The 18,483-nt window shown below is 48.5% G+C and overlaps 7 protein-coding genes across 7 annotated transcripts; 3 read left to right on the top strand and 4 right to left on the bottom strand.

Moving 5' to 3' along the window:
- Nucleotides 1–6: 6 nt before the first annotated feature.
- Nucleotides 7–2,469, top strand: BO83DRAFT_377615 (DUF803 domain protein). Its single transcript, XM_025531037.1, has 4 exons — nucleotides 7–237; nucleotides 310–447; nucleotides 513–605; nucleotides 670–2,469. Exons 1-4 carry the CDS (start codon nucleotides 196–198, stop codon nucleotides 2,191–2,193), a joined length of 1,797 nt encoding a protein of 598 aa, XP_025389436.1. The 5' UTR covers nucleotides 7–195; the 3' UTR covers nucleotides 2,194–2,469.
- A 1,615-nt stretch (nucleotides 2,470–4,084) lies between these two features.
- Nucleotides 4,085–5,005, bottom strand: BO83DRAFT_310544 (MADS-box domain-containing protein; the record flags this gene model as incomplete). Its single annotated transcript, XM_025527440.1, has 3 exons — nucleotides 4,085–4,363; nucleotides 4,441–4,575; nucleotides 4,760–5,005. The coding sequence occupies 3 exons, from the start codon at nucleotides 5,003–5,005 to the stop codon at nucleotides 4,085–4,087; spliced, it is 660 nt and encodes a 219-aa protein (XP_025389435.1).
- A 4,278-nt stretch (nucleotides 5,006–9,283) lies between these two features.
- gfsA (glycosyltransferase family 31 protein) lies at nucleotides 9,284–11,449 on the bottom strand. Its single transcript, XM_025527026.1, has one exon. It carries the CDS (start codon nucleotides 11,032–11,034, stop codon nucleotides 9,436–9,438), a length of 1,599 nt encoding a protein of 532 aa, XP_025389434.1. The 5' UTR covers nucleotides 11,035–11,449; the 3' UTR covers nucleotides 9,284–9,435.
- Nucleotides 11,450–12,081: 632 nt separating this feature from the next.
- On the bottom strand, nucleotides 12,082–12,786 carry BO83DRAFT_377611 (uncharacterized protein). Its single transcript, XM_025531036.1, has 2 exons — nucleotides 12,316–12,786; nucleotides 12,082–12,245 (listed from the first exon to the last, which is right to left on the bottom strand). Exons 1-2 carry the CDS (start codon nucleotides 12,492–12,494, stop codon nucleotides 12,206–12,208), a joined length of 219 nt encoding a protein of 72 aa, XP_025389433.1. The 5' UTR covers nucleotides 12,495–12,786; the 3' UTR covers nucleotides 12,082–12,205.
- An 824-nt stretch (nucleotides 12,787–13,610) lies between these two features.
- On the bottom strand, nucleotides 13,611–14,120 carry BO83DRAFT_377610 (uncharacterized protein). Its single transcript, XM_025531035.1, has one exon. It carries the CDS (start codon nucleotides 14,096–14,098, stop codon nucleotides 13,919–13,921), a length of 180 nt encoding a protein of 59 aa, XP_025389432.1. The 5' UTR covers nucleotides 14,099–14,120; the 3' UTR covers nucleotides 13,611–13,918.
- Nucleotides 14,121–14,571: 451 nt separating this feature from the next.
- BO83DRAFT_249234 (uncharacterized protein) lies at nucleotides 14,572–15,231 on the top strand. Its single transcript, XM_025527025.1, has one exon. The coding sequence runs from the start codon at nucleotides 14,689–14,691 to the stop codon at nucleotides 15,178–15,180; it is 492 nt and encodes a 163-aa protein (XP_025389431.1). The 5' UTR covers nucleotides 14,572–14,688; the 3' UTR covers nucleotides 15,181–15,231.
- Nucleotides 15,232–17,540: 2,309 nt separating this feature from the next.
- Nucleotides 17,541–17,872, top strand: BO83DRAFT_310561 (uncharacterized protein; the record flags this gene model as incomplete). Its single annotated transcript, XM_025527441.1, has 2 exons — nucleotides 17,541–17,756; nucleotides 17,807–17,872. 2 exons carry the CDS (start codon nucleotides 17,541–17,543, stop codon nucleotides 17,870–17,872), a joined length of 282 nt encoding a protein of 93 aa, XP_025389430.1.
- Between the last annotated feature and the right edge of the window lie 611 nt (nucleotides 17,873–18,483).

Raw genomic sequence — 18,483 nt, 5'->3', positions numbered from 1 at the left:
TTACTACTACTTACTGCTGCTGCTTCTTCCCCCACAGCCATTCGGTTCGATCTGGTCCTCTCTTTTTCTCTCTCTTGGTTTCTACGTCGTCTTTGGACAATGGAGTCGGTCTTACTAGTCCTGTCGTATCCTGTCTAATGCGTGTCTCTGGTCTTTGTCCCCCGGCTCAGCGACCAATGCACGAGGATATCCGAGATGGGGAATCTTGGTGACCTATCGCCCCAGGGGAGTGTCGCGGTTTGTTCTTCCCCTCCGGTGTTCTCGTCTCATTGGTATCGAGCTTCTGTGCTAACTGGAAAGCGTTTCTAGGTTGGGGTGGTTGTCGGGTTGATCTCGACCAGTCTCCAGGCCATCGGGCTAACCCTCCAACGCAAGTCGCATATCCTCGAGGACGAGAAACACCCGTACGATATACGTCGACCACCTTATAAACGTCGGAGATGGCAGGTCAGCTCATGCTCCTCCCTATACAGTGCTTCCGCTATAACCCGGTTTTGCTGATTCCCATGTAGTTGGGGATGCTGATGTTCGTCATTGCGAACATCGTCGGCAGCACCATCCAGATAACTACTCTCCCGCTTCCGGTGCTTTCAACCCTTCAAGCAGTCAGTGACTTCCCTAGATCAGCTAGTGAATTTCCCGGGCACCGCTAATTATCTGTTGTACCAGTCCGGGCTTGTTTTCAATACCATCTTTGCTACTTTGATCCTGGGTGAAGCCTTCACCAGATACTCGCTCATCGGCACAGTCTTGGTCTGCATCGGCGCGCTCCTGATAGCGGTTTTTGGCGCCGTCGGGGAGCCAGCGCATACTCTCGATCAGCTTTTGGAGCTACTGCAGCGTCGAAATTTTATACTTTGGATGGCAGGGACGGCCGTATTGGTGCTGGTCATCTATCTCGGCTCCCGCCTGCTGAAATTCCTAGCTTCTCCATCTCGTTCTAAATACCCCAACACCCGCGGTGCATATAGGCCGCACCTGCAAATTTCCCACGGACGTGTTCGACTGATCCGCGGTCTATGCTATGGCATGATCAGTGGAATCCTATCGGCGCATTCTCTTCTGCTCGCCAAATCAGCCGTGGAGCTCCTTGTTCGGACGGTCGTGGATCGCGTCAATCAATTCGATCGCTGGCAGTCTTGGGTCATTCTTCTCGCCATGATCGGTCTTGCTCTCTCACAACTATTTTATCTACATCGGGGCCTGAAGCTATGCAGCACCAGTGTCTTATACCCATTTGTCTTCTGCATCTATAACATTATCGCCATCATAGATGGATTAATATACTTCCGACAAATGTCCCAGCTGGCGGGCTTCCATGCTGGGCTGATATCGCTTGGAACAATTGTCTTACTTGGAGGTGTCCTTTGCTTGTCGTGGCGCTTAGAGGTCATAGACAGCCATGCGGCTGTGACTGTTGTCGGACCGTCTCAGACTGGCCTGGGACCTGGAATGGCTGTTGTCGAGGAGCACGAAACCTCACCCCTTAGCCTGGGAAGAGACGGCCACGAGGACTTGGAGCGTGAGCCCCTCTTACGCAGTGCTCAATTCCCTCGGCGAAGTATTCACAAGAGGACACCCAGTCTGCCTCCACCTCAGTCTTCCTTGAGTCCACAGGACTCCACGGCAGATCTCGATCCAGCTTCCATCTGGGCAGAGTTGGACGACTCTGACTTTGACTATGCCGCAGCCATGATGCGTTCCTCCAGGCGCAGTCGCACATTTGGAGATCCACCATCGGCCCAATCAAGAAGCAGAATGAGAAGCAGTTTCCGGCGTGGACCTCGCCGCTCCAGCACCCTTTCAGTCAACCAAAATACCTGGAACCCGCGCAGATCCTCCCAAGCCGCACATCAGGGGCATCGCAGCAGGCAACGACGAACATCAGCACCTGCTCCAGAGAACCGCGGACTCCTTGCGAAGCCCCAACCCTACACAACCGGCTACGGCACCCAGGACGACCGCTCAGACAACCTAGTATCAGGGCATCGTCGCCGCGAATCCCTCACCGACGCGGAATTACCAACCGGGTACTCGAATCTCCTCGCAGGTCCGAGGAGCACCCTCCGCGGAGCCTGGAGAAGCGGTCTTCAATACCTCACCCAATGGACCGGAACCAAGCGAGGAAGACGACAGAGCTCATCCAGTCCGGGCCCCGACCTCGAAGCCAGTCCCGATGGACGTACAGAATGAGATTAGATTTTACATTCCGTCTCTTTTTGCACCGCCATTTCATCCCACAATCCCATTTTACCCCAGACTCTTTTGATTATATCCACTAGACCCACACCATAAATACACATCAATGATAACCTACCCCTCTTCTTGATTACTTTCAATCAATGTACAATAACTACCATACCAACATTATCTATCTTTTATACACGCACCCCAACCAATAATCCTATTCCCTTTAATACCTTATTACATAGCATCGCTCCTTATTCACTTCACTTCATGTTTAGTTACCTAGAAACTAAAACGAAAACATGATAAAACCCCTGTCCCCAAATAAAATAAGAATTACAATACATACATAGTCCAGGACAAACTACAAACTTAAATCTCATTCATTCCTTCTTCTTCTTCTTCCCAAAACTACTTTTCCTGCATTATTCATTTTTTTTCCCACATACCTAGTCCTTACATCATAACAGAATTGGATCGCCATGTCACGGGATAACCAGCTAGATATAGATACAGGTGGGTAGATAGATAGGGAAGGGGAGGGGAGGGGGCTGGATAAACATATACCAGGTTACGAGATCTGCCTACAGGATGAGATGAGCTGGCATACTACTATATTCATACTTCCATTTGTATTATTCCATATATTTCATCAGTTCATTTCACTCAATATTAAGTTATCTTTGGGAGATTCTACTACCTACTATCAGCTTGGGTTCTATCAAGGTGTTCTTACTGGTTAAAGTTAGATAGTTAGGGGATGGTGGCCCTGCTTTTATACCATCTACCCTAGTATTGGGTTGGTAGATGACGATGTGCATATATGTACCCATAGATAAGGTCCAGTGGGTGAGGGGCAGAGTGATGATCTACGACTTGCTGCTGACTACTGGCATGGTATGTAGTTATCTATTGAGCAAAGGGTCACATAGGAGTAGCAGCAGAAGGACAAATAATAATAGTTCCGGTTTTCTCCATACCATACATGACATACTTCTTACCCGATGAAGGTTATCCATCCAACATCATATCAAGTTACTCAATCAAATAACACCCCCCATTTCTGCGTCCAACTTATCTCGTGACTCCCGCCCCCCTCTCCCCCTTCTTGCTTCCGGAGCCGTCATTCAAACTTGCCCGCAAGCCAAGGATCATTGTCGAAGGGGGAGGGAAAAGCGCAAGTGACGAGCCTGGCGCAAGGGGGCATAAATCACATGTGGAAATCAAGGGAGGTCAATTAGTCAACGCAAGACGAAAACAACAATTTATGAAAGACAAAACAGATAACCACTTCGCCAGTAAGAATAGAGAAAGAAAGGAAACAAAAAAAGAGTAGGGTAAAAGCACCAGAAACACCGCCACTTTCACCGTCGTCTAGGAAAAGGATTAGGAGATGTGAGGAACGAAGAAAAACAATTAATAGCCTGGTGAGCCCAGATCAAAGTCTCTTGCATCCTTCAAGATTCAGTCGCGCAGCCTGGCCTTCATTTTCCTTTTTTCTTTTTTCTTTTTTTTTTGTTCTTCCCTTTTTTTCTCATTGGCTATTTTTGGCTTTTATAGGGAGGGTCTTCGGTGAAACATGACAAATAGCACGAGGCATCTTGCGAACACCGAGGCTATCGACTCAGGTGTGTGTGTAAACTGCAATACCAACGAGTCAGGCTATACACAGATTACTATAAGGTAATATCTCGGTTCTTCGTTCTGCGTTGCGCGGCGGTACAACACTGTAGACCGGTTTTAATAGTATGAATTATGTCTGGAAACAAATCGTTGGGTATCAAAGGAAGGCCGTAGAGGAGAAAGCTGCACGCGCTGGAGTTGACAAGGATGCGAACAACTGCCTGGGCCCCTCAGGTGCTTGAAAACGCGGGGCATGAAGACACATAGCCACCGCTTACGCCGTGGGCTGGTGCTGGGGGGGCATCCGGTTACCCACAGGCATGCCAGGATACTGTCCTCCTGCCTGCTGTTGCTGCTGAAGGCCCTGGTAGTAGGCCATCTGCTGCTGTTGTTCGTTCGTCATGTAGCCGGGGTGCATACCGGCGGGACGGGGGATATTCGACTGTTGGGGGTTGACATTGCTGTGACTAACATCCTCTGGCGTCTCAGCCGGCACCTCAGGTGCATCAACGCCATTCTCGTTGGTAGTGGGGTCAGGTGCATTCAGACAGGCCTGACCGAGAAAAAGAGAGTCAGTCGCGTTAAGTTCGACCTCAAGTGAACGAGAAAAAGCAGTGGCACAGCACTCACCTGAATGAGGTTCTTGCCCTCAGCCTTGGTCACCAGCGGTTGAAGCTTCGGAGTGGTGAAAGTATAGACGAGACCGGTCTCGGAAACGACCAGCAGGAGTACTTGAGTACCTGTGAGAACAGAGAGTTCGTAGGCCTGTTTTGCGACCGCATTGAGGCGTCAGCACCGGTCCGACGGCAATAGTTCCACGCAAAGAACGTGTAAAACAAGCTTGACAACGAGGTGAAAAGACGCATCAAGAAAGGACTGAAGTTGGCGACATAATTGACGGCGATAACGTAGGGGAGAAATGAGGCTGTAGAGACGCGACAGCACGCACCTTCTTCATGATACCCGCCTTCCGCTTGGAGAAGGTGATGTGGCGACGCGACTTATCCTGAATGAATTTGATCTCAATCTTTCTGCGCTCGCGACCGGGCTTGTCATCATCATCGTCGTCGTCGTCGGCGCTCATGCGAGAGCGCTTGGTGCCGCGGTTGTCAGCGGCGCCGTTACCGGCGGCCTGCTGCAGGTCGTCCTGAGTAGGAGAAGGGTTCTCCTCACCGACGGCAGTGATGTCGGCCATGACGAGACTAGGGTGAGATTAAAATGGAGAGAAAAAGAGAAGTATGAGTGACGAGAATGGTATAAGAGAGGAAAGGAAGAAGTCTGGGGGACGTGAAGACGAATGCCCAAAGAGGAATGATGCTTTTGAGGGGGAGGGAGAATGACCAAATCGAGTAACGCGTTTGCTTCGCAGGGTTTGGGTTCAGGACGAGAAGGAAAGAGAAACGGGGAGGAGGAAGTTCGAAGAAGGCAAAGTGCCGCTGCAGACCAGGCAGGCGGTCTGTCACGTGGCCGTGACCATACCTTACACCCCGTGTGGTATTATTTTGGTTTTCCCTCTTTTAAGCTTTCCCTTTTTTTTCCTCACCAAGTTCTCAGCATACCTCCTTTTCCAGCTTCTTTTCTGCCGTTTCTTGTACTTTTAATATTGCTTCATATGGGGGTAGGGCTATGTAGTTCTCCTTTCTTTTTGACTGTCATATCTTACCTCATATAATATTATTCTACTCTCACTCTCTGCTCACTTTCCCTCTCACTTTACTCCTCACCCTGGTCGACCAATCTTTCCGTCACAATACAACCTTTGTCCAGACCCGACGGTGGGGAAAGACTCAGGCTTGGCCCGAGCCACTATTGGCCTAGCCGCAGTGAGGCATTGGGGATTCGATACGGCGGCCAACTCACATTCCCCACCCATACCGCGTAATATTACGGAAACCCCCCCTCCCCCCTCAAAGGGTCACTTTCCGTTTCCTTCAAGAGCGAATGGGGAAAAGCTTAGTTGACCCTCCATCACGCAGTCATTCATTCATTCATCTAGGTGGTTTGTGAACGACTGACTCTACTGGTCTTGTCTCTCCCACAAAGTGATTCGCCTTCCCCTAAAATCGATCCAATAATCTTACTCGGACCAGATCAAACCGGGTCATGGTTGTTGGATGATGTACTCACTGACTAACTAGGATGTGGGCATGGCGGCGAACATTCCATGTCCATCCCGTGTGCCCTGCCGGTCTACTACTACGGTAGTAATTGGCCCCCAAGCCAAACAGCAGCTGGGGCGTATTTGGTAGTATCGAAGCTATTCTTTAGTCTATCTACTTAACTTTTTAGTGAGAACTGGCCAAGGGGAGAGACGCGTAGTGCATTTAGTAGATGGTGTAGATGATTACCAACTCACTCACTGTTTAACACACACACACACACACACTCTCTCTCTCTCTCTCTCTCTCTCTCTCTCTCTCTCTCTCTTTCTCTCTCTCTCTCTCTTTCTCTCTCTCACTCACTCACTCACTGTACCTTTCCGTACTTTCAGGGCAGCGAGTAAGCATAAATATGCGCGTACTATTGAATCAATTCATTGACTTGACTGATTGCTTGATTGATTGATTGATTGATCAATCCATCCATCCATCCATCCATCCATCTCGTATGCATGTAACTAGTGTTCACCATCATCCTTCCCGCCATAAAAGTACTAACTCACGGACGGATGCATCCCTCAGCAAACCCGGTGGCGCCTGAAGAAAAGACTCGACTCGATCCAAACTCAGTAATTCGTCACGTACATTTCACTTACACACGAAGAGAGTTTCCTCTTTTGAATTCAACGCTGACAACCTAATTTAACTCATAGGGTTTCGGCATTTACTTTCACACTGTCACTGCTAAGACCAGAAACTCTTAACAGCCTCATCCTTCAGCACAGACATGCCCAACCCTGGAAATTCTTAACTATATATAGTAAGATGGCAAACAGGTGACTAGAACTGATTAATACAAATGTTCAACTCAGCTGGGATTTCCTTCCCCCATCATTGGCATCCCCCCATCAGCAAGGACGACCCCAATTATTCCCCTCCAAAACCAATAGAGACCCGCCCGGTAACTGATAATGTTCTGCACCGGCTGCATCAATTAATATCAATCACTGATCAGTCATCACTCCGACCTGTTTCATATCATCTCTTTTGCTTCATTTTCTTCATTACCTTCTCACACACCCTAAGTTCGCCACGAGGCTTTTATCCCTCGTGTCATTATCCTCTTGGATTTTTTCCTCTCGCCCAGAGCGAGAGAAAGGACCATGCTGAACTCTAAGCAATCAAAGCTTAGCATTTTCAGCTCCCAGCACATTACTCCAGGGTACTAAGTCGAACTTTAGCACCATCCATCCCAGATAACCTTCCCTGCTACATAAAGGTCATGCAAGCAAGAGAAGAAGAAAAAAATTCACTCCATCCATCGTCATGATCAACATAAATCTCACCCACATATGGCTTCTTCATCCCCTACCTACCACTGATCTACTCCACAATGCTATCATCCATAAGCATCCATACACACACAATCACTCGACGAAATACTCCCAAGAGTAACCTGACCTATGAAACAGCAACCTACACCTTGATTCTCCAACTCCAAACAGTACCCGAAACCGGTTAAAGTAGCTTTACCTTCCCATCACATGGCCCCCGAAATCTAATATCCATCACCATCATCATCATCCTTCTCCAGCAAACTTCCAAATATCCTACATGATAGGCCTACTAGTAGTAAAAAGTCAACCCAACCGGATTAAGTTTCAGGCCGCCCAGATGTAACTTCAAACTCCCTGAATCATAAAACCAAGAGACCGACGTCAGAACTGTCCCTTACAGGGTAAGGTGGTGTGAGTTCATTCTCAGCCCTGCGAGGATTTAGCATCTTTCGAACTCGATTGGGTAGAAACGTTATGGATGTGATGGGTGTGATGTGTGGATGGATGGATGGATGTAACCTCATAGTGATAACAATGAGGAATACGAGACACACACACACACACAATGCTATTATTCGATGTGCATGAGAAGTAAATGGAAATGAATAAAGTACTAACTACCCAGGTTTCCAGCTCTTTGTATTTCTAATCATCTTGCTGATGCTGACGTTTTATGTCTTGCGTTGAGTCATTGTTTAAGTATTATCAACTACGTCCCATGTGTGCTATACGCAAGAGACTCAATATATCTATCTTACTTTGATTCCATCATCATATTTCTTCATTTACGTACTATAAACCCATTGCCCGTGCCTTCTCTTTCACGACTACCTACACAGCTGGATCAGTCGCCAAATATACCTATCTACTATCATCACCTACACTACCAACACCCCCATCAGATGTCCATCCCATCTATCCCATCCAGCCAGCCAGCCACATAATGAGCGAGAGAGTGAGCGAGCGAGTCAGTAGGAAATGATCCGATTTGGGGAGGGGGGGGGGGGGGGGGGGGGGTTATTCAAGTTACTACAATTTAGAAAAAAGAACTGCTGCGTAGAACACATGCTTTGCGAAAACCTACGTACGTAGGTAGTACTTGGCTTGGCCTAGACGGTACGATGAGATGCTACACAAGGTCGTATGCATGTATGTACGATCATCATGGATGATTGTTTGTCTCTGTCTGGCTTTCTGTCTGGTGGGTGGGTTGGTACTTTCAAGCTATTCCCACTCACGCTTCTCCATTTATCTAACTATGGATAGTTTGAGCTGGTGGGCTCGTACTTTTGCCGAAGAGGTTATTATTGCTACTCCTTGGCAGTGTGCTACTGCCGAGTAAAAAGCTGTCTGCCTGCCAGGCTGGTGGTGACTGACTGACTCTACATGAAACAAGCATCAAACTGACCTACGCAATCAATCGAACCACCCATTACGAACACATTTCTCCAGTGAATCCAGTCATATTATTCCGCAGCATGCGTGCGTGTCTATTGCTAATCAATAACAGATAATCTTCCCCCTAATCTAAGACTTTGAACTCGTGATATTCTGCCATAACGACGAATGCGCTAATCTCCAAAAGCAAGCAAGCGACCGCGGCTCGGCCGGCAAAATTCTATTTTTACAAAAAATTGATGCAAGAAAGCAGCCCTCGACAGGAAGCCAGCAAAAAAAATGAGAAAATGGGAGAAATAAGGGAATGGGATATGTCGGGTCGTGAGCAATGGGCCCCGGGCGGGAATATGATTTATTCCATCCCACAAGCTCGTAGCCAGGTCAATCAAGGGAGACTCAAACGAGGTATGCTCTTCGCTGAAAACCACCAGTTCCGATCTTGGACTGCGCCATTCTTGACTCCGCCAATACAACGCCAGGCAAATGATCGATCAAAAACAGGGAGGCCGAAGGATTCGGTGACCGAAAGAGATACATTCCCGCACCACCTTCACTTTTCTTGTTTTCCTTGTCGCCGTGTAGATTGGCATGATTGTTTCTCTAGTGTTGTGGTGTCGTAGGAAAATATAGAGTAAGATCAAGTTTAGAAGAATAATAGGAAGAAAAGGAATTGGTAAAGTGTAAAGAAAAAGGAATGAAGAATGTGCAAGAATCGAAAAGCTTCACAGATCCCAAGGGCCAGCCTCAGTATCGGTCGTCTGGTCTCTCATTGAGTTGCATGACCAAGGACTTTAGTGATGTTGCTTCCGGACTCCAAAGTCCCGGACGCCGGCACCGCCACCACCCTTGGGGCCGAGCCACACGATCTCGATCACACTGTGGCCTTCGTCTTCTTCACGCACATACCACTGGTGCACATTGTCGCCAACCACGAAAGCATCACGCAACAACCAACGATCCTTTGTGACACCTTCCTGATCCCGGTTGCGGAGGGGTCCCAGGCGGGCCTCGTAACCACGGGGGTCCTCCTCCCAGGTCTTCTCAGTGTGGTCAAAGTTGATCGCATCATCGGGTGTGTTCTCATCGTAAGTGTACTTGACGAGCGAGTATCCGTTGGTGAACACCCAAAAAGTACGGGTGGAGCGACCAGTAGCGTTGTTGACGATCTCTTCCTGGTCAAAGACCCAGCGGCGCAGAACCGAGCGGCGACCGGCAGCGGCAGCCACAGTGGTCATCTTAACAACATCCTTGGTGTACCAGCTGTTCCAGTGGTGCAGAGACTCGATCTTGCGGCCAGACTCGTAGACACCGTCAACCTCACCCTTCATGTCCATTTGGTACAGAGAGGGCCAGAGGGTAAGAGGGGTCTCTCCGTATCTCTGGATGCACTGGCCGAGCTTCTGGTCACCAGGCTGCTCACCCCACGACTGGCACTCATCGTAGTATTCCTCCAGAACATCGAGGAGGGGCTTGGAAACGAAAACACCAGCACCACCGAAAGCAATGTGGCCGAAAGTATCCACCTGCCAGCTAGCCTCAGACAGGGCACCAATGTAATGCTTCTTGTTCACATCGAAGAGCTTCAGCTCCTCAGCGATGGTCGGCAAGGACAGGAAGAAAGTGTCATCATCGATGAAGCTAACCCACTGAGTCTGAGGGCGCTTGGTCCTGATGGTCTCAGCGAATGCCTGGACCAGGCCGAAGTAACGAGCAGTGAAGTCCAAAGGAGACTGGATCAGGGTCAAATCCAAGCCACGGTTGCGGAAGTAGGCCTCCTGCTTGGGAATGTCGTCGTCCGATTCCGGAACAAGCACAATCAAGCCAGCCTTGGTGTTTCCATAGGAGTACAGCAGGGAAGGAAGCAGTCGGTCCAGACGGTCGGCAGTAGTAGCCAGACCGAACAGGAGCTTATCAGTCTCGTCCACATCGTTATCAGCAGCAACGTTGACGTCGATGATCGGAGGGCAAGGCAGGGGTTCCTCGTTCTCGGGCGACACGACCATACCGCGCTCCATGATGGTCATCGGAGGGAGCACCGGGACTTCGATATCCTCAAGCGAGTTGAACTCGGTCTTGGGGCTCACATGGTGAGGACGGAAGTAGGCACGGGTGTAGTTCTTGCGAGGAAGCCATTCGCTGAAGGGCAGAGGAGCCTGAAGACCAGGGTCCACGTCGCAGGCCTTGGATGGGGGTGTCGGTTGCAACTGGATTTGCGGGGTTGAACCAGCGACGCGATCGGCTGGATGCTTAAAACGCAGAAGGGCAGCCTGGTCGAAGCGCTCGACGCACCAGAAAAAGAACCCAATCGAGAAAAGGGCGATCAGAGGGAAAACCGTCTTCATACGGAACATCGGCATTTTGGCGGTATTATTATGAGTATTCTTGAACATGTGAGATTGTAGAAGTCGGTGACGAGTTGATTAAATTTTATTTTTCTCTCGTCTCAAAAGCACGTCAACCGGAAACGAATGGTTGTCGTCACTGGAACCGTTCTCGCAAGTCGTCACGTATGGAAATATGGTATAAAGAGTGGAATTGGCTGATAGAAAACTGATCCTGAGCAGGAGAATTTTTCTATTGCCTGGTAGACTGTCAACGAAAGGCTGGCAGCGTCGAGACCTGCGACACGGTCACGGAAAGGGGTGAGAAGCCCCGGAAGATTTATGGGGGCAGAAAGCCGCAGGAAACAAGTAGTAGCGAGGAGAATAGAAAAAAAAACCCAAAGAGAACAGGCCGACGAAATCGCGACCAGACGGTGCGTCGAGGGCTCAAAGAAGAGAGAACAAGAGGAGGGAGACGAGCGCTGAGCGTCGAGGGGTTGAGGATGTCGCGAGAGGAAAGGGAAAAGGGGAAGAAGGTAACGGAGGGGGGAGAAGAGTTCGAGAAGTAGAGGAAGAAGATGAGGGCGGAAGACAGGAGAGACAGGCGACTGGGAGCGATCCCAAGTGGGAATGCCGAATGCTGGACCACGGGTTGGGCTGGGGCCAAAGCTCCTCCACTGGGTAATTTAATCTGCAAATATTAAGCTCAGCCCGTCTCTGGTCTGGCTGATTCTTGCTGTTGGTTTCTTGCCGGGCAGATTAAACGACGGAAGGGGTCTCTTCAAGTTGCAGAGAAGTTATTTTGCTTCCTTTTCCTTTTTCTAAGACAAGCAGCAGCCAAGTGTTGCACGGCAGAGAGAACGAGAGGAAGGTAAAAGAGAAAGCAAGAGAGAGAGCATCAGATGAGGTGAAAAAAACACCAGCTGGTCCGGATCGAGGAGGGCGATAGATGATTATTTTTATCTTGAAATAAAAAAAAAATAATAATCATAATAATGCTCATTCAATGTCTTCGACTTCCGAACGAGGAATTTACAGAATTTACACCACGATGATGCTTAGTGTTCTTATGCTCGGCCTGTTGACGCCTCCCGCTGTATGCCAAGTTATTTACTGTTCCTTTCCATTTCAGTCTTTTGTATTCTTTCTTTTTTGTTCTTTCTCTTTTCTTTACAGTATCCTGCTTTGTTTACACACACACCCTCCTTTCCTGCCACCTCTTACGCTCTTTCTTTGCGCTTCAAGAATCATAGCTGTTCCTGCCTCTGGACGAGATTTGTGTGAGTTTCCTGAATACGGCACTGCCCACCACCCACCTATTTTCTGATGCCGATCCCTGACTGAAGGAAGAATGTCGATGGGCGGATCTTCACTGCTCCACCCGGCCGGTGGCGGGTAATTTTCAATCTCGGATTTCGGACCCTTGCGAACTTGTGATACGGAAACGGCGGACGTTCATTCCTCGACGCGTTGACAGTCGTCGTCGTCGTCGTCTTCGTCTCCATCTCGACCTCCACGAAACAATCCATCATCAATGGCATAGCATGATGCCTCCGCGTCTCAGGATATCATTTCTGTGACAGTAGTAGATCCAGGGAATGCCCCGATACATCGAATCATATTAGTTGACAGATCTCAAGAAGTCAATGCATTTCCCCAGGCTTTGGTTTTCCCCCTCCCTCCCCTCTTCGATGTACAGTACATGCGTGGATGCGTATCTCCGTCCAGATCCTCCAAGTACCACATGGATGCGCAGAAGTCCCTACAGCAGAGTCAACTGATCAATCAAGCGCCTCCCGGAGAAATCAACATGGTCTACAGAAATAGAACATCACCGGTAATCCTATTCAGGCTCATTATTCTCCGGCTTTTCTGCCTTACTGACTCCCTCTTGGTATTTGTAAATGTTATGCTTCTAAGCTTGCGTTAACCATTTTGAGGCAATCCCGTTCTACTAGGTTGGTTACTAGAGAGACCTGGTAGCCTTCATGATGGAATGTTCAAGGCAGTGATCACCGCTGCTCGTCTATCTTAAATTGAACACTACTGGTCATACGAAAGACTGTATTTCTTTTTCCCTTTCTTATTCTTTTTCATGATGTTTGTGGTGGTACGGATAAAATGACAGCTGGTCTCTGGCTGCTTCTGGACTCCAGCATCAATCCTCCATACATTCTCGGAATGTTCCAGCGGGTGGACCACCTCGGGCGGACTGCTATTCTTATCATCCCGCTCTTTCTTCTTTCCGGACACAAAGTTTTAATGCAGACAGCGAATGTGCCCACCACACCCATTTTCACACCTCCAGATCCGCATGCGCATTCATATCCATGTCCGGCGCCTGAGACATTAATCCGTCCATTCATTCATATTCCAACTTCACAAACAGGGTGTAATACCCTGTCGAATGTCAGAACGCCTTACAGAGAAACCAATCGGCTGGTTGGTGCAGCTAAAAAAGATGGAAACTTCGATCTGCGCGGTTGCCCGCCGTTTCAGCCAGTGAGGAAAGACCCTTTAGGGGCTCGCTGGGCCGGTGGCCCCACGGGCCGCGTGTCCTTCCCTCCCCCTTCTCCATCCAACCATCCATTCTCCTATTCTTGACTTTCGCTCTCCCTCTTCCCCCGTAGTCACGGTGTATCGGGTATAGTATCAGCTCATACCCTGATTCAGCCCAGTGGTGTCCGCCGAAGTGAAACTAGGCTCGTCATGGCCACCAACGTGCGGACCATTCAGATTGGTAGTGGAAGACTGACCACAACAAGGTACCTTCGCTCTCCAGCACTACGTAGTAGGCCGATAGACTAACAGTCCGCTACTCTACTGCTGGGCTGGGCTTGCCTTAACACATCCACCGGTCGGCAGGGTTTACCTCGACGCATCTACTTTGTGTCGGATAGAAACCCTCAGATTCGGACAGCGGAGTCTTCTGTGATCCTGTTGGTCTTGTTTTTCAGCTGCCTTTCCATTGCCACGTACTGGGGATTAACAGACGAATCCCATCCAACTCTTGGGACCAACGTCCTCTGGTTTTTGTTCTATGTATAGTGCCACCACCAACTGAAAAACCGCTCCACGAGTTTTTGGAGAGTGGCAAAGTGTGGCCGTGTGGTTGAGCCTCATGAGTGGACATGGGCTGAGCGGATTGCCTCCAGACTCTCGGCCTGTACCTGGTGGTTCCTCTGGTTGAAAGTGGTTCTGTTACTGCCCGTCAGCTGGTCCAACTACCCACGTTTCAGTGGAAATTTTGCAATCTCATAAGTTACGTCCGCCTTGACCAGCCCGTCCGGACGCGCGTACGTCGTACTTGATACTTTCTCCCCTCGTCACTCGGCAGCTTGTTATTGATGGATTGTTCAAGCTGCGTATCCGCGGAGGGGTAAACCCCAGTCAAACTGCAAGTGGGCGCAGAAAAGTAAAATGTTTGCGACATCATCCGACCCAATCGCAGGCATCCATCAGCAATCGTGTCGCCGTCCCCCTCATCCATCCTGGATTGACCGGGCTGGCGCCATCGTGAACACCTGAGTAGTCAGTCTACTCCGTAGATACAATTTATTTCACACAAACGTTTCTTCCTACCGTGCGCACGGCAGGGAAAGGAAGGAGAGAGGGATCGACATTGTGGTCGTTTCGCAAGCATGACCAACTTCGCTAAAAAACATTGCCGGACAATTAAGCTTGAACGCCAGCCTTGGCAGCTGTCACCTACACACCCATTTGATGGACCCTGACACTCTGTCAACAATCTCTGTGCATGGAATGCATGATACATCCAGCTGTCCTGTGCCATTGAGTTCAGCTCTCCCCAGGATTTCCAACTGGTTTACTGCAAACCATTCGTCAGTCTTTCACTGCCCAGCCCAAATCGTAATTGCATCCCAGATGGGCGGTTTACTACGTAAACTCCAATGCAAGCACTTCCCTCCCCCTGATCATCATCCAGCCATCGCCATTCGGTCCAGTGTTGTTCACCCAGAGCCGAGATGCCAAGCACACCATTATGGGCCTCGGTCGCTGTTTAGGGAAGGATGTGCACCCATTCAGGTTCGACTGCCGTCCTTCTCTTACCGCAAAAGGACGACAGCACTCCGTAGTTATGGATCCAATGTCCAAAGGGAAACGAACAATGACATCAATTGGATGAGAGGAGGGTCCTCCGTTCAGGGTCCATGTCGCTCTTTTCCGACGCCCGGTTCTTCCCAAGCCACCTGAATGAGGTAGAGTACGGAACGGCATCCAGCAAGTTCCTTAGATGGAGTCACGCTATGCCTTCTGCGTATCCGGGAACCCTGGACAAAAAAACATTAGCTCGTCATGGAACAGACCGACTCAGTTCGAAAAAAACCACCTGCATAGTTTGCCAGCGTTTTCACACTACTCATACGGACACCCGGTTAGTCGATAATAGTTCTCACTGCAAGTCCACCACCAACGGTCACCCGTTATCCTGATAGGCCAATTGCCGCGAGCATGCAATCGGCCACTAAAGTAGTAACCAAAGCCCGAAAGCGAGAACAATAAAAGCTTGGAACGGAGGAAGAAGACCACTCTGGCCAGAACCCATGGTATAGTTATCATAGTAGATAGTAAGTAATGATGCCATATTCCGCCATAATGAGTATACATTATAATACTTATGAATAAATGAATGTACACGCGTCTCAACATTTGACATTCTCTTATCCAAACCAGACAGAGAGAGAGAGGGAGAGCCTTCCAACGCCTCTGGATTAGCATCATATCACAACAAAGAAAGAAAAGTAAAAAAAAATAAGAAATTGATCCCCTCTACTGTCACCCAACTTGCCAATTTAACCTGCAGATAAGGACTATCTAGAAGGAGTAGGAACCCGGAAATTAAGCGATATTAAAGTGAACACTGATTAGCCTACTTTGTATCTAGTCCGTTAATCTACCCGTGGACTATAGGATCTTAGCCCGCCGATAGAGCGTTTCAGATGCAAGATTTCGAGAAATGAATTGTGGGTAAACAAATTATTATGTTGTCTCAAACGGGTAGATAGTTGTACGTAGTGGGCAAGTAAGGTTAATGTCTCAGACTGATTTACTAGTACTTTGTTATATGCGGTGTAGATTTGGGTTAATTGGCTTGTGGTCTGTTACTGTTATATTATAAGCTTTGAGGATGGGGGAGGATTGATAGTACTGTGTTAATAATGTGATCTGAAACAGAGTGTATATTTGATCTACTGAATTTGTGAGATGTAGATGGCCGAATCAGGCTGTCTCTTATTACTAACGAACTCGATTGCTGCGGACGTCGACTGGAAATGACTTTCCCTTTCCGCTTTAGGGCGAACTTGGCGCCGCTTTATGCTCCCTGAGCGGCCAGGAGCGTGGGAAGAGCACAAAAGTGCGTGTCCTGAGCAATCCCTGAGCGATCCCGGATTGCTCCGGGAGTAAACACTAGAGAAGCGACCATCACCCTGTCCGCATGCCTGAGTTTACACGAGCTAGTCATGTGACCCAACTAGAATGTGCACCACTAATATCCTCTATATCACTTTTCGTCTCGGCCGGCGTGCCCGTCATTTTCCTGGTCCTCGAAAACCATTGGGCCCCATTTTTATGATCATCTCCTGTTTAAATCGAACCTCCTGACAGCGAGTTACTCTCGAGCACCAATAGTCTCAATCCAAGTTTCTACCAAAGTTACCAAAGAGGCTTCGCTTACGGAGGTGTGTTTCAATAGTCATTAGCAGCGCTAGTAATTTTGCCGAAATACAGAATACCTTATGCACCACGTGACTATACACAAGTATCTTATACACTTACACGTGATGCACAATCAATGTATAAAATAGCACGTGAGTGATATTGTGCATCACGTGTTTTGTTGTGCGTGTAATGGTTACTATGCATTACTGCCAAGACACCGTAATGTGACAGGTCATGTTAATGACTTTTGAAACACACCTCCGTACAGTCAACGATGCTCTACAACCACTCTAGACCTATACTTCTCCTACCTACTACCCTTTTAGACCTCGCAATGTTTAACTGGACCAGAGGCCTTGAAACTTCTCAATTCGTAGCATACATGTGATACACTGTTCTAAGTAACACCTGAAAAGCTGAATGAGGCTTAGCAGTACAGGTAGTACAATGCCTTTCAAATCTCTAATTGTCATTATGGAATCTACATGGACGCAGTGACTTTCAATACACCCTTTTCTGACGAGTTGCAGAGGTGGCACAAAGTAAGAAGTAGGAACAGACCGAAGAGTAGGGACAGACTTGCAGGTAGGGACAGACCGGAAGGTAGGGGCTTCAATATTACGCTCACCCGCGATCACCCTCGATTGCCTTACCCTCAATCACCAGCCAGAAATGGAACACCCGTATCCATCAATCTTGGTAGAGGACTTCCTGTTTTCCTCCCCATGCTTCATATGCCCATGTACTGTAGCTTTGACTCACTTGTAAGCAGGGTGACCGGGTGAGCAAAAAACGGATAAAAAGAACTTAATAAGTCTATGCAAGATACTTTGTTAAATCAAAATCGTGGTGGTCAGATCTCTCTTCCTTGCTTGGTTGTTGGGTCCAGCAAGATGGCGAATGTCAGAACAGTTCGTGGGCGACATTCGGATAACTCCAGGTCGAAGCGTCAGCAACGGTTATGGCGAGGACTTCGATTGATGTTTGGTGCATTCGAATACTGTCATGAATGTGATGCGGACATCTCTCTTCTAATTCGATTGAAAGACACGGGCCAAATCTATATCTTCAATTCTGATAGACAGTGGCAGCCATCCAAAGAGCAATTAGTTTGTGTCTTCAATTATTACTAGCTAGGATAGAGACTAACAAGCTGCAGGCAGGTTACTACCCCAAGCCGAAACAAGTGACTTGGGAAGAACTCGCCTCTAAATACCGAGTCTGACAAGCATTATTGCTATCTGGCACCGCGATGAATACGAGGTCGCAGGCATCAGAACTATGAGTCCAAGAAGCGGAACGTCCATGGTCTTAGCCGAAGTTTCATGACCTTAGTTTAAATATCAACAATGCCATTCAGTCGAGCACCCATGTTTTGAAATGGACATAATAACATGTTTTCCTAGTTCGTTTCTTAGTGTTGTTCATCGACAACATCAGGTAGATGACCATAGTTAGTTACATAAATAATGGATTAGTAAGAATAGTCGGGACAAATTGTGAGCATCTCCTCTAACAGGTTGTGGCCGTCTGGGCGAGCTGCAGTAATCCAACGGGGTTGATGCAACAATATCTTACAAGCACGGGCAGCTTACCTGGGAGACGGCAACGGTTTGGATTTGATCGCAACTAACTGGAAGCCGTGGAAATCATTGGCGGTCAATGTTTGAAAGCAGCAGCATTGATTATGAGTTGCTTTCTGCCTGTCTCCTGCTACCTATGTGCAACAGCACCCTTTCCAGGCTGGATTCGAAGATTCAGTAGTGCGCTGAAGAGGACCGTTTCCAAGTGGCGCCAGCTTGTGTCTCACCCACTGAGATCAACGAGTTGGTCTTC

The sequence above is a fragment of the Aspergillus eucalypticola genome (genome assembly GCF_003184535.1).
Source record: "Aspergillus eucalypticola CBS 122712 chromosome Unknown BO83scaffold_9, whole genome shotgun sequence".
In the NCBI taxonomy this organism is placed as follows: Eukaryota; Fungi; Ascomycota; class Eurotiomycetes; order Eurotiales; family Aspergillaceae; genus Aspergillus; species Aspergillus eucalypticola.
This window is presented reverse-complemented; position numbering and strand designations above follow the sequence as displayed.

What these genes read in the sequence shown, in the direction of transcription:
- BO83DRAFT_249234 (XM_025527025.1), top strand. Translation starts at nt 14,689, where the DNA reads ATGGACCCTGACACTCTGTCAACAATCTCTGTGCATGGAATGCATGAT.
- BO83DRAFT_377615 (XM_025531037.1), top strand. Translation starts at nt 196, where the DNA reads ATGGGGAATCTTGGTGACCTATCGCCCCAGGGGAGTGTCGCG. An exon ending in CGCCCCAGGGGAGTGTCGCG is followed by an intron (nt 238 to 309) that starts GTTTGTTCTTCC and finishes AAGCGTTTCTAG; the next exon opens with GTTGGGGTGGTTGTCGGGTT. An exon ending in ATAAACGTCGGAGATGGCAG is followed by an intron (nt 448 to 512) that starts GTCAGCTCATGC and finishes ATTCCCATGTAG; the next exon opens with TTGGGGATGCTGATGTTCGT.
- BO83DRAFT_377610 (XM_025531035.1), bottom strand. Translation starts at nt 14,098, where the DNA reads ATGTCCACTCATGAGGCTCAACCACACGGCCACACTTTGCCACTCTCC.
- gfsA (XM_025527026.1), bottom strand. Translation starts at nt 11,034, where the DNA reads ATGTTCAAGAATACTCATAATAATACCGCCAAAATGCCGATGTTCCGT.
- BO83DRAFT_377611 (XM_025531036.1), bottom strand. Translation starts at nt 12,494, where the DNA reads ATGGATTGTTTCGTGGAGGTCGAGATGGAGACGAAGACGACGACGACG. An exon ending in AAGATCCGCCCATCGACATT is followed by an intron (nt 12,246 to 12,315) that starts CTTCCTTCAGTC and finishes CAGGAAACTCAC; the next exon opens with ACAAATCTCGTCCAGAGGCA.